This window comes from Acomys russatus, chromosome 17 (assembly GCF_903995435.1).
Source record: "Acomys russatus chromosome 17, mAcoRus1.1, whole genome shotgun sequence".
NCBI lineage: Eukaryota > Metazoa > Chordata > Mammalia > Rodentia > Muridae > Acomys > Acomys russatus.
Genome location: NC_067153.1, coordinates 64,599,597 through 64,611,925, shown reverse-complemented (window position 1 = coordinate 64,611,925; position 12,329 = coordinate 64,599,597). Strand labels below are relative to the sequence as shown.

The 12,329-nt window shown below is 51.0% G+C and overlaps 1 protein-coding gene across 1 annotated transcript; it reads right to left on the bottom strand.

Moving 5' to 3' along the window:
• Positions 1-4,587: 4,587 nt before the first annotated feature.
• Hoxc11 (homeobox C11) lies at positions 4,588-7,400 on the bottom strand. Its single transcript, XM_051160465.1, is given in 3 exon segments — positions 4,588-5,449; positions 6,721-7,031; positions 7,033-7,400. Coding segments are annotated over 3 exon segments (912 nt in total). The 3' UTR covers positions 4,588-5,216.
• Between the last annotated feature and the right edge of the window lie 4,929 nt (positions 7,401-12,329).

Here is a 12,329-nt window from a genome sequence, read left to right as displayed (position 1 = left end):
TTGTTCTTTGTTGTTTTTCTTCCCCTCTTCTTTTTCTCCCTTCCTTTCTCTCCTTTCTTTTTCATATCCCTGCTTTCTCATGTCTTTCTCTATTTTTCTTTTCCTTCTTTTTTCCTCTGTAATTTTCCTTTCTTTCCCCAATACTTTAAATTGCTGTCTTGTTTCCTCCTTTTCTTTTTTCTTCTTTTATTATAAACTTTGTTCTTTGCTTTCTTCGCTTTCTTGCTTCCCTTTGAGAATTTTTAATCCCCCTCCCTGAAGGCTTACTTATTTTTCCTCTGTTGTTTTGGGTTACATGAGGAAGAAAATGACAGGCTGGATCCGTTCCTCCTTATTCCGCTTGCTTGGGCTTGGAGTTGACCTTCTGCCTTCAGCTTCAGCTCAGCTCAGCTGCTCGGAAGGAAGGCGGCCAGGCCTCAGAGTCGCCATCAGAAGGAAGAGATCGCCAGGCCCGGGATCCTATGTCTTTATTTCTATCACGTGAAAGGAACTTGGTTCACCAGACCCACAATTAGAGAAAACGTATCTTTGTTCTGAATCTGGAACTGAACCCTAAATAGACTAAAGTTTAACTAATTTATGATGTCAGCACTGGAGTTAGGAGAAATGAGAGACTGAAGATCTGTCAATAACAGGTAGAGGGCAGATTCAAAGGCTCATATGTAAGTTGACTTTTCAAGGCCATGTTCCCTACATAAGTACTTTTGTTCTTTGTAAAGGAACCAGGAGCACTGTAAGCTCTGCTGGCTGATGCCTCCTTTGCTTCTGCAGCAACTCCAACCTCTAGGCAAGAATTTCCTGGCTTTTGGATTTTCCCCCTTAAGCCCCACAGGCAATAGAGATAGGGCTTTGTATAAAGAAGCCCCCACCTCCAAATTAGGGGTTCACTACTCCGAAAAGCGGGTGGAAAGTGTGGTGTGTGCGTGCGTGCGTGTGTGTGTGTGTGTGTGTGTGTGTGTGTAAGAGAGAGACAGGCAGACAGACAGACACAGAGAGACAGAGAGAGGGAGGACACAGAGAGAGACACAGAGAGAGAATAGAGGCCACAATAAAACAGGGTGTTGTGACTGGGAAGGTTTGTTATACTGTTGTCCTTTTAAAAATTCAGTGGTTCTATAAAAAGCACATCTTGAATACTTGGTAGGTAGGGCTTTCCTGAACGTCTGCAGCTTTTGTTAGCTGGCAGTTCCCAAAGCCTGGGCAGACCTCAAGAAGGATTGACCCCTGACTTTCAAGCCTTCCTCCCCACTTCACCAAAGAAAAGCGCTCCCTTACACTTACGATGAAGTCTCAGGGCTCATCTTTCTCTAAAATTCCATCCTGTGGCAAGACCTAAGCTAAGCTTTTTTTTTTTTTTTTTCCCCTTCAAGGAGGGGGAATCTTGTAAAAGTTTTATGCCAAACAAAGTTATAAAAACTTCCAGGGCGTCGCCTTTTCTAAAGGTTTATATGAATAGTAAAGAGTGCAGTCGCGTGCACGTTATACTGGCCAACCCTGAGCAGGAAGAGCTTAGTAAACAACGCTACTCTCTTCAGGGAACATTGGCCTGGAAAGAAATTGCTCTACAGAGTCCTAAGAGGGGCGGGAGGGTTAGGATGAGGGAGGAAGGAGTAGTGGCCTTGACTCCCTTGAAGTTCAAAGTTCTCCTTCGCCTTCTTGAGGAAAGGCCTCTCTTCTGTCAGCTTCTCAAGAAATGAGCTCACAGTAGTTAGTTCCTTCCCTTGCAGTTAACCGGTTACCCAGCTCTCTTTACTTCCAGGCACCTGGGCTGCGCTTTTCCCGCTTTCTCCCCATCCCCCACCTAGTAGAGCTTTCCAGTCGCTCCAGCTAGAAGACTAACCCAGGGGCCTTCTCAGAGTGGGGGTGATGGGCCCACCTTCAAGGCACCTCTGCTTTGCATTTCCCCAGCCACCTAGGGTCTGAGTGACAAAGAAACTCCAAATCCAAGACTACTTCCAGCCAATTTCTCATTTCAAGGGCTTCTGACTCTCCCTGCACCCCCAAAGCCCATAGTGGAAAGGGGGTGGGGCCCAGAGAGCTCTCTCAGCCCACACCACTTAATACCCTTGTAAACTCCCACGTGCGCTATAAACTTGGATTTTTACAACCAACATTCCTCCTTAGCTCCAGGAAACTTTGAACTCGGCCTCTGGTTTATTTACTTGGGGGATGGGGAAGCTGGGAGCTGAGAAAGGCTGGAGGGAAAAGAGGGAAAATGTGGGGCAAAGGGATGATGGGGTGGGGGTGCCTGGGGGTGTGTTGGAAGAGCCAAGACCGTCCACTGTGGGTTTGTTTACTGTTTAGGACGGAAGTATTTTCTAACACAGGCCAGACTGGGTCGTTAAAGGGCAAAATGAAACTGGGTTTAGAGGCTTGAGGATGCTTTATGGCGGCGTCTAGACTGCGATCTTTTGTTCCAGGGCAGCGTTGTGGCTGGAGAGGATTACCCCAAGGGGTTGAGCCCAGAGTGCCCTGCTAGCGAGGGGTGGGGGGTAGATATCCCAAGAGTTTGAAGGTGGATTTGCTTGGAGGCAAGAAACCTCTCCTCTCTCTCTCTCTCTCTCTCTCTCTCTCTCTCTCTCTCTCTCTCTCTCTCTCTCCTCTCTCTCTCTCTCTCTTTCCCTGTGTGTGTGTGTGTGTGTGTGTGTGTGTGTGTGACCACAGATGGGCAAGCTCAGATAACACAAGCCTTTGTTTTTCTTTCATGATAACTCTCCTCTCGTTCTTCAGAAATATCTTCTGGAAGGGGTTCTTTGGAGGCTAATAGTTTCCTTTTTAAATAGGTTTGTTGTTCTATGGCCGGCTATTGTTATATAGAAAATATGGTTGGCAGGATAGCATGGAAATCCATGGTATAGCTGTTTATAGTGGACAAACATCACATTTCAAGAAATCCCCCATAGACACACACACAGAGGATCCCCAGTTGTGCTCATATTCATTAAATAGTGACAGTGTTCACACACCAGGGAGGGCATGGCGGTGTGCACCAGGTCACATTTGTTTCATGCAGACAAAAGTTCACACATAAGGACACTGCCTTGAATAATAAAATGTTTGTGAGCACATGAGAGATTGTGAGCCACAATACACCCAAGTTGACAAATCTCAAAGAGCCACACTTACAAATTAGAGATTCAGACATCTAATGTGTCAGGAATCTCTGTCATCAATACAGAGAGCAACGTCTAATCTTGGGACCCAAGGTGCTTTTCCCTCTCATCTGACAGAGTAGCATGGATGAAAACATTTTCTTGGAATTCCATAAAAACAGAGAGACAGGACGATGAGAGAGTTGGGTCTGAACTTCTTATGTTGAATAACACATTGAGAACTGCCCTTACCGAAAGACCTCCAAGGAGTAGTTGACTTTCCACCAGCATCAAACAAACAAACAAACAAACAAACACATGCAGCAACTACAGACTGGTGGGAAGGCTGTCTTCATAGGTCACCTTTTCCCTCTTTTCTCTTTTCCCTTTTCCTTGCTAATCCCTACAAAACACATCTCTGAGGCTTTTTATTCAGAGACAGCAAATATATAAAAGTCAGGGTGGCTCCAGCCTAGGTGTTTGGTTCTGTCCAGAGGAGCCTGACCATTTGGGCCAAAGGGGAAGGGGATGGGCCCCATCTTCCCACCCCTAGAGGCTGTGAAGAAGACAAGGAGGGGGGCTGGTTCGTCTTCTTCTCCATTCCTTCCTTTAAAACTGTATATTAAAATTCCAATGCCAGGGGGGGGGGATTCTACCCTCAGCCATATTTGACTGCGACAGACAGAGACATCTGGCAGGAGAATGGTGAAGCCAAGAAAATTCCTATAAATTTAAATTTGATGATGGTTACAATTAACTCCACAACAAAAGTGTACTTAAACAGAAAGTGTTGTTGGGCATTTGGATACAGCTTGAGGTGTGTGTGAGATAAAAGAGCTTAGAATTAACCAGAGGACGTTCTCTGCTCCAAAGCTGGAGCAATCTTAGGCTGCCTCTTGACCCTGCCAGTGGAGCTGAGCACCAGTGTCCCAGAACTGGCCTGCCTCACCTCAAGGCTGGTTCTCACCAGCAGTCTCTTCCAATAGATGTTGCCACCACCACCACCACCACCACCTCCTCCTCCTCTTTCTTTCTCCTCCTCCACCTCCACCATCTCCTCTGCTGTCCTGGGAGCACAGGAAGTTTTAAGAGGAGAGGGGTTAATAAAAAGGTCAAATAAAATCATAATATTGAACAGAATGAAATATCTTTATTTGCCACCAAAAAAAAAAAAATCACAGCAATCCCTCTAAGACAGGAGTTAGGGTGGGGATTGCACATGTACACACGCACTCACTCACACAGATGGAGATGGCTGAGCTTCCTCTTCCTCTCCAGGTAGAGAGGCTTAGGACACATATTTACAAAAAGTCAGGCCCTAGCTCTGGGGAGGTGCCCAACCCCGTCTATGCCTTTCCCATCCCAATCCTGTTCCTTTTAAAAAGAGGTAAGAACTGCATAGACTAGCAATAAATCCGCGGAGGAGGGGTGGGGAGGGTGAGGGGGGATACTGCCTGGGAAAAGGTTAGGACAACTCAACGCACCAGTTAGGAGTTTTCAAAAGAGGGTTCTACACAGTTAGGGCGAGAACAGCTAGGCTCGGGCGGGGCCAGGCGCAGACGGAGGTAGGATTTGGACTTTGCACACCTAACACCAGGTCAAAGGTACAGAAACTTCACAGCAAGGCAGGATCACATTTAGCTGCCCCCTAATCGAGGGGCAAGGTGGGGTGGGGGCGGGGAGCCCAGGAGGTCTCGCAGACAAGGTGGCTCAGTGGATCTTTTCACTCGGGTTTAAGGGGAGGTTCGAGTTCAAGGATTGTTCAGCTCTGGCGCCCACTGTGCCCGCCCCTCCCCTCACCCAATCCGAGCAGCAAGAGTTTTGTTGCAAGGTGTATTTTCTTTTAAATAAAGTCTTGGGGCCTCGGCGCCAACGGGGTCCACTAACCAGGGGTCAGGCACTCCCCTTACCCCCTTTTCCAGGCTGGGTCTCTGCCCCTTACAGTGAATTAGACCCTAGGCAAAGGAGTTCTGGAAGGACGTGCCAGTAATGGCAGTGGGGGGCCAGCCCTGGCCACAGTCCAGTTTTCCACCCGCGGAAAAAAAGACGAGTTAGAAAATAAAAAATAAAATAAAATAAATTTCCCCCTTTCCTTCCCTGCATCCCTAAGGACCTGGACCGCAGTTACAGCAGCGGATTTCCTGAAAAATACTGCAGCCGGTCTCTGCTCAGTTTTTTTTCTTTCATCCTTCTGTTCTGAAACCAAATTTTCACTTGTCGGTCCGTCAGGTTCAGCATCCGGGACAGCTGCAGCCGCTTCTCTTTGTTGATGTACACGTTGAAGAAAAACTCTCTCTCCAGTTCCCGGATCTGGAATTTCGAATAAGGGCAGCGCTTCTTGCGGGTGCGGGGGGCGTCTGGAGGGAGGGGAAGGGGCAAGTGCGAGGAGAGGGGAGAGAGACACGTGAGACCCCGGGCAACCCTAGCGGAACCCGGCCGTTCCATGCCCAGCAGCACAGCTCTCAGCCCTGCCGCTGACACAGCCCTCCCTCTAGGCCGGCGGCTCTCCTTCCGTAGCCGCTGCACTGGGGCAAGCCTCGATCTCACTGCCGGGTTCACTGAGAGCCTCGTGGTCCTCCTGCCTCTCAGGCCAGAGCCCTAGCTGACAGGGTCTACCGGTGGAAGAAAGCCTGCCTGCGCCACGTGCTTTCCCTGGGGGCTCCCTGTTTGCTGCTTTTGCGCTGCCCTTGCCGCTTCCAAGCGGCTCTCCTAAATGCTTCTGCAAGTCCACGATCCCTTCCTCCAGAAATCGGAAGGAGCCGCGGAGAATCGGCGCGAAGGAGTGAGATCAGGCGAGAGCAGTGGGGAATCCGGGGAGAAGCCAGCCAGTCGAGGTAGCTGGACACCCACGAGCCTCCTGCGGAGCCCTGGCATCCCGGGACACCCTTGCCTGCCCGGCCCCGCACACAGCCTGCCTGGGCCTACCCCAAGGCCGCAAACGCCGGAGAACTAACGACACCCTCATTCACAGGGCAAGGGAGCTCCGATGCCCTGTCACCGCCAAACCCCGGCTTGCGGGGGGGGGGGATGGCGGGGAGGGGGAGCTCTTCTCAAAGTCCTGCGAACTCGTAATTTGAACATTAAAAAAAAAAAGTCATTTAAAAAAGAAATGGAGTGGCCTTGGACCGCCTCTCTGGGCTCCAGTTCTGCCGCGCCGCTTCTGTTCCTTACCTCTCCCCTTCTCTGGATTTCTCCCGCTCTGTCCCTCGCCCTCCCCTTTCTCCCCCTCCACCCCTCCCCTCCCTCCCAACCCCCCAGCAGCCCTGCTCCCCATCCTTTCTTAAACGCTCCTCTAAGTTCACGATCAAAGTTAATATCGCCCGCAATGGTGGCACTTTTAAAAATTTCACAGACCGAGGGAGATAACGGAGGAGGGGCTCACCCGGCTTTTCCAAAGAGCCCCTTTCCCTCCCTCCCCACCCCTTCTCCGTCGTAAAAAGTCGAGTCGTTGGGAGAGAGGGCTTTGTAGGTTATAATAAAATCCTTTGAATGCTTATAAAACTCCACATAAAATCGGACTGACCCAAAACACGAGGCTGTCCGCGCTCCCCTGGCCTCCCTCCCTACGCCCTCCCCTCTCTCCTCGCCCTCCCTCGCTGCCCTCGGGTTCCCGGCCGCTGCTACCTACTGGGGGCGGCTCCCTTGGCCGGCTCCTTGGTCGCCGAGTGGGCAGAACCAGACGAGCTGGGGTTCGTGTTCTCTTCCTCGGCCTCGGCCTCAGCACCGGCCTCTGCCCGGGACGGAAGTCCCGAGGCCGGGGGCGCCTCAGGCTCCCCCTTGGCCTCGCCCTTGCCAGAGCAGGGGGGCTCGGCAGGCGCATCTCCGCCACCGCAGTAGGCGTTGTCGAAGAAGCGGTCGAAAGCTTGGGGCAGGACGCTGTTCTTGTTGACGGAGGAGTAGAAGCCGGCGGGGGCCGCGTGCGGGGCGCTAGGGTGGGGGGCCGCCGTAGGAGCCTTCATTTTTCATGAGGATCTCAGTCACTGTGGAAGGAGGCAGGCACTCCCGGTGCATAAGCTCGTCGGCCGCAGCATAGCAAGACGAGTAGGTGTTCCGATGGTGCCACTTGCCGGATGGCTCCAGGCCGTAGGAGACCTCCCGGACCGGGGGCACCTGGGCTGAGTAGGGATAGGAGATTTGGCGCGAGGGGGCCTGGGGCAAGAAGGAGGAGACGGTGGAGAACTCGGGCACGTAGTAAGTGCAACTGGGTAGATAGAGGTTGGAGGTGCAGCTCCCTCGCTCGCCAAAGTCAGCGCCCCTCTCCTTGCGGGAAGGAGAGCAGAAGTTGCCCAGGTTGACCGAGTTAAACATCGTTCTCTTCTCCTGCCTCCTCCGGCTGGAGGATTTAGACCCGGTCTAGTGAGGGGGGAAATTTTGGGAAGGCGAGATGACGCGTTATCCGTCTTAGTCTCTCTCCCCGAGCACGTGATCCAAAGTAGATATTGTCATATATCAGTTCGGAGCACTTCGCAGACGTAGGAGGGGTTCTCTCTTAGGTAAGATCGGGGACGTTCAGGCGATTGGTTTGCAAACACCGCAGAAACATTATGAAAATCAATTGCAGATTTGTATTCGTTTTTCTCTCGTCACTCCCCTCCTCTCCATTCCACAGAGCGAGCAAAGGAGGAGAGAGAGAGAGGCTTGGGGTGGGGTGGGCGGTGGGATGGGCGGGGGCGGTGGCTGGGAGGGGGGGGGGTAATTGTATATTTTTTTTTCCTAGCTGCTCTTTTCCCCCTAGGATTGGGGGAAGGAGATGGTTTTCTGTTTAGGGGTCTGGTCTCTTCCTTATACTCCGCAAGAGGCTGGGGATAAGAGGAAGGACTTTTTCCTACCTGATTTCCCCAGGAATACTGGATCCTTCCCCTCAAGTCTGAGGCACTTTTTACCTCTCTACCTGAAGAATCTCGGAGCCTGTTTATGAGAGTTTGAAGAAGTCCTTTATATTGTTTTTCCCTCCTGGCCAGAGACAGGGAGGTCTTTTATGGGATAGGTTTCCAAGAAGAGTGCTGAAGTTCCCCAAAGGTGAGGCAGCCCAGCTATGAGCCAGTGTCCCAACTTTGCCTAGCTGGCTGTGCTGTCGCTGGCTAGGGACTCCTATTAGTCATAAACCAGTGGTGAGCAGCCCCGCCAGCCGCCCAGCCGGTGCCTGACGAAGTCTGGGGAAAACCTCCTCTAATGTTGTGTTAAATATTTAGTATGAGAAAGTGGCCCTGGGTGAATATTTCATGCCTGCCTTTATTGTCAATCAATGTGCAGAAAGCTACATCCACTGTGGAATTTAAAGTCTCAAAACCCCAAAGAAAAAAGATTAGAATGGGAGTCATCTGTCTTCTCTATCTGGGGCCCTTCGGATTGGGAGGGCAGCTTTAGCTGATAGGCTGAAAAAAAGCCTGGCAGAGAGGTCCAGGCAGGATATATTAAGGGAACTAAATTTGGGGAGTGTGTGCATATTTTAATGATTTGGGGGAGCTTAGGTGGGTAGAGAGGCCAGGTGTCTGCTCTAGTACTAATCAGAAAAACAGTGGAATGCACCGGCAACCCTGGTCCTGAAGTGGGCTGGGTGGTGCCCAGAGCCCCTAGCCCCTCTGGCTGCTTCTTCCCTCCCCCAAGTCTGTAAGCCTTTTCCCTGGACTGCTGTGTCCAGCCACCCCGGGAGTACTCAGTCAGTCTTAACCCTCCAGTCCCTTTGGCCATTACAGCACACATCTGGGCAGCTGGTGGAAAATAAAACACTTTGTGAACCAGTTCTGGGCAGAGTCCATGGGGCCAGAACAACTGGCACAAGCAGAAAAATAACAGTGGCCTTGGTCCTAAGAAGGACCTGTTAGGACGTAGTGTGTGTTAAGAGGGGGAGCCTCCAATGGTAGTCCAAGCCTTCCCTCCATCCTTAATGCTGGCTGGCTTCAGAGCGCCTGCCTTTCCTTTTACAAGTGCACTTGATTTGTTTTTCTTTGCTGAAGCAGTGAAACCTTCAGTCAGGCAGGGAAGACACACACACACACACACACACACACACACACACACACACACACACAAAAAAAAAAAATGGCCAGCTTATTTCCAAATATAGCCTCTTAAAGTCATTCCTCCTCTGATTCTTCTACCTGTTCCAAAGACTGCCTATCTCAGCCTTTAGAACAACCTTTTGGTGGAATCTGCCTCCACCATGGGCCTCATTCTGGTGGAGGGGGGGGGGGCTTGGAATACTGCAAAAGAGACTTCCAGTGTGCCTCTATGTATCCACTAAGTGCTAGGCTTTGTTTCCTGTGCTCTTTAGTCCTGGCCAGATCTTAACCAAAGGCAAATAACTAGATTGGGGGCATCTCCGTAGAGAAGGGACCAGAAACAGAAGAATCTGTTGCGCTTTCCCTTTCCTTTAGTCTTTTTCTTTTTTTAATAGGAGGAGCTGGGGGCAACATTTTTAATTATAATGGTGGGGCACTATGGACTGTGGCTTTTATGGGTTTGCACTGACCTCATTAAACTTGGATTTACTAGAGGCAAAATGCTCCCCAAATAGTGATAGGAACCAGCCAGAGGGACCCCATCTCTTTCTGAGATGAGGGTGGTCTAGGCTTCTGCTTCCCCCCCCCCCCGCCCCCGGTCCCCACTAGGTTCTTCTTCTTTCTTCTTCTTGATCTCCTGGGCAGTGAGGGGCCCAATCCCCTAAGTCCTGTTTTGCACAGACTGGGAGGGAGGTGGGGGTAGAGGTGTCTGCTTCCTGTGAGAAGACAGCTGTGGGGCCTGAGCACTTGAATTTGACCACCAGAGTTTATTTCTGGGCCACCATAAAAGTGAGGCCGGCGCTGCAAAGAGCAGTCTGATTTTCTTGAAACCAAAGAAGAAAGGCAAAGAAGAGTGTCACAGAGATGATGTTTAGGAAACTTTAGGGTCCTCTAACAGAGACTTGTAAGAAGGAATATTCTTCTCCATAAAAGCAAAGCATGAAGTTTAATTTTTTTTTTCTTTCTGGTGTAGATCTTTCAAAAATTTAAAAACAACTTTTTAAAAACCTGAGCAACTGGTACTTGGCTGCTGGGGTCCAGAAGAGAAGGCCCTGGCTCTGAGGTCAGTTAGCTGTTGATTAGCAAAAATTCTCAGGGTGGCGGTGGAGGTGGCAGTGGAATATTGGCTGGCCTGCCTAGGTTTGGGTCTAGACCACCTAGAAAGCCTCCACTGGGTTTGCTTCTGGTCACAGCACCCTTTACGTTTGGATGGATGGGCACATCTGTGGCCCCCAATCCTATCACTTGCAGGTACTACTGAAGGCAACTGTCATCATTTTTTTATTGTTAACATCCTCATCACCATTTGGTTTGTGCCATCTCTCCATCTGGCTAGAGCTCCAGGTTTCACCTAAATACTCCAATTGTTAACCATTCTACCACCTCTTGCGGGTTTTCGGTGACCTCACTCCCTGCTAACTTGGCTGCTAGCAGGCCTCTGTGGTCTGAGCTGCTGCGGCCGCCTCGGTGGTCTGACTAGAGCTAGGACAGACTCCAGAGGCCTTCCCTCCCACACAGGGACAACAGGGCTGTATTCAGAAGGGGGCACTGTCTACCGAATTCTGTCCTGGGTGGTTCCTAGAGCAACCTCCCAAAACCAGCTCTGGGCACCCATCCTTGTGCCTCCTTTTTCTCCTCGCCCCTTCCCTGAATTCTAGAGAGCAATTCTTGATAAGGTAAAAAGAGACCACCTCATAGTCTGTGAGCTTGGAAGAAAACACTGGGAGGAAAAGAGGAGGCCTTAAATTCAGCTTCTTGTGGGGTCAATAAGAAGAAGGAAATCCTACACACAATCCGGGGCTGGACTGGGAGGAAGGGCTCTCAATTAGAACAGCTCACAGCTTTTTGCGCATTTTCTTTTCCTAAGCAGCAACGTGGAGGCACAGTATAAATCCTTTAGCATGCTTTGGCATTTTCAAGCTAGAGGTTTGTTTTGAATCCAGAACATCCATGCCGCACACTGTCCTCAGGGATCTGGAATGCATGGGACTGCCTGTTTTCTCTTCAGCCCAAACCCAAGGCTTCAGGCCACCAAAGAGGGTGGACCTGCTGGTGGAACCTAGGGCCTACGGACAAGGTAGGGGGAGCAAAGAGCAAAGCCGGTGGCCTCCCCCCCCGCCCCCTCCGCCCCACCCAGCTTCCTCCGTGGAGGGGTAGTCCCCGGAGGCTAGCAATGCGACCCCATTTCTCCCATAAAAGCCCTATTTTATGAGCCAGTTTCACCACCCCCAATCCCATACTCTAAAATGAAGGACATGTCTTAAAAACAGTCTGGAGACGGAGCCGCTGCCATTGGGCCTTAGTTTCCAAAGCTAGTTGCGACTCCACAGAAAATACCTTTTCTGGGGGATTGCCCTCTTGGGCCACCGAGATCAGCCGCTACGCTTCGGAGCAGAGGCCCGGTTGGCTGGTGCCGCCATTCCCCGGCTTTAGCGCCTACTTAGGCTCGGACCCAGTCCCCGCTGATCAAAGTGATCTCGCGGCATTTTTATGAGATCAACTTCAGTGGCTCCTTACTTGTAATCAGATGCCTGGGTTGAAAATGCAAAAGGGAGCAGGTCGTCAATCCAAAATGGAAAAGGAGAGGGGGGGGATATAAAAATTAGGGTGATACAGAAGATCCCAGTCACCCAGAAAAAAAGGCCCCTTGCCCCTAGCAACAATGGTTTGTGGGTCTGTCCCAGCCTCCAGGCCCTGCCTTCTGCCTGCACCTTAGCCCGACTTCTGATTCCTCATGACTCGTCTGTGCTAGGAAACTCCATGGGAAGCTTACACAGAGGGACGGCCTTGCGTGGGCGGGCGGCTGGCCTAGAACTGCACAAGGAAGCCGCTTTCTGCTCACAAGCTTTAAGTCTGCCCACCTCTTGCTGCTTTTCCTCGGCGGTCTCCGTGGCTCTTTCTTCACTACAGCCAGAAGTTGAGTTACAGGAAGATTCGCCAGAGATTTATCGCCAGGCCCCAAACTTGGAGAGCCTCCTTGTCATAAACAGCCGTCTATTGTCTAGACTTTTATCTCCCGGTATGGATCTGGGTCTTGCATTAGGAGGCTCAGGGGATACAGACTGTCTCCGTGGTGCGTTGCAGTGCAGCCGGTGCCTGCCCGGCGATCACTAGGAAATTTGTTTGGGTCAGTTTAGAAGCATGGAGAAATTTGTTCTTGGAGCTGTGCAGGTAAACCTTAGTGTCCAAGGGAGGAAGCCTGAGATGGGGAAGGTTTCTCTCTCTCTCTCTCTCT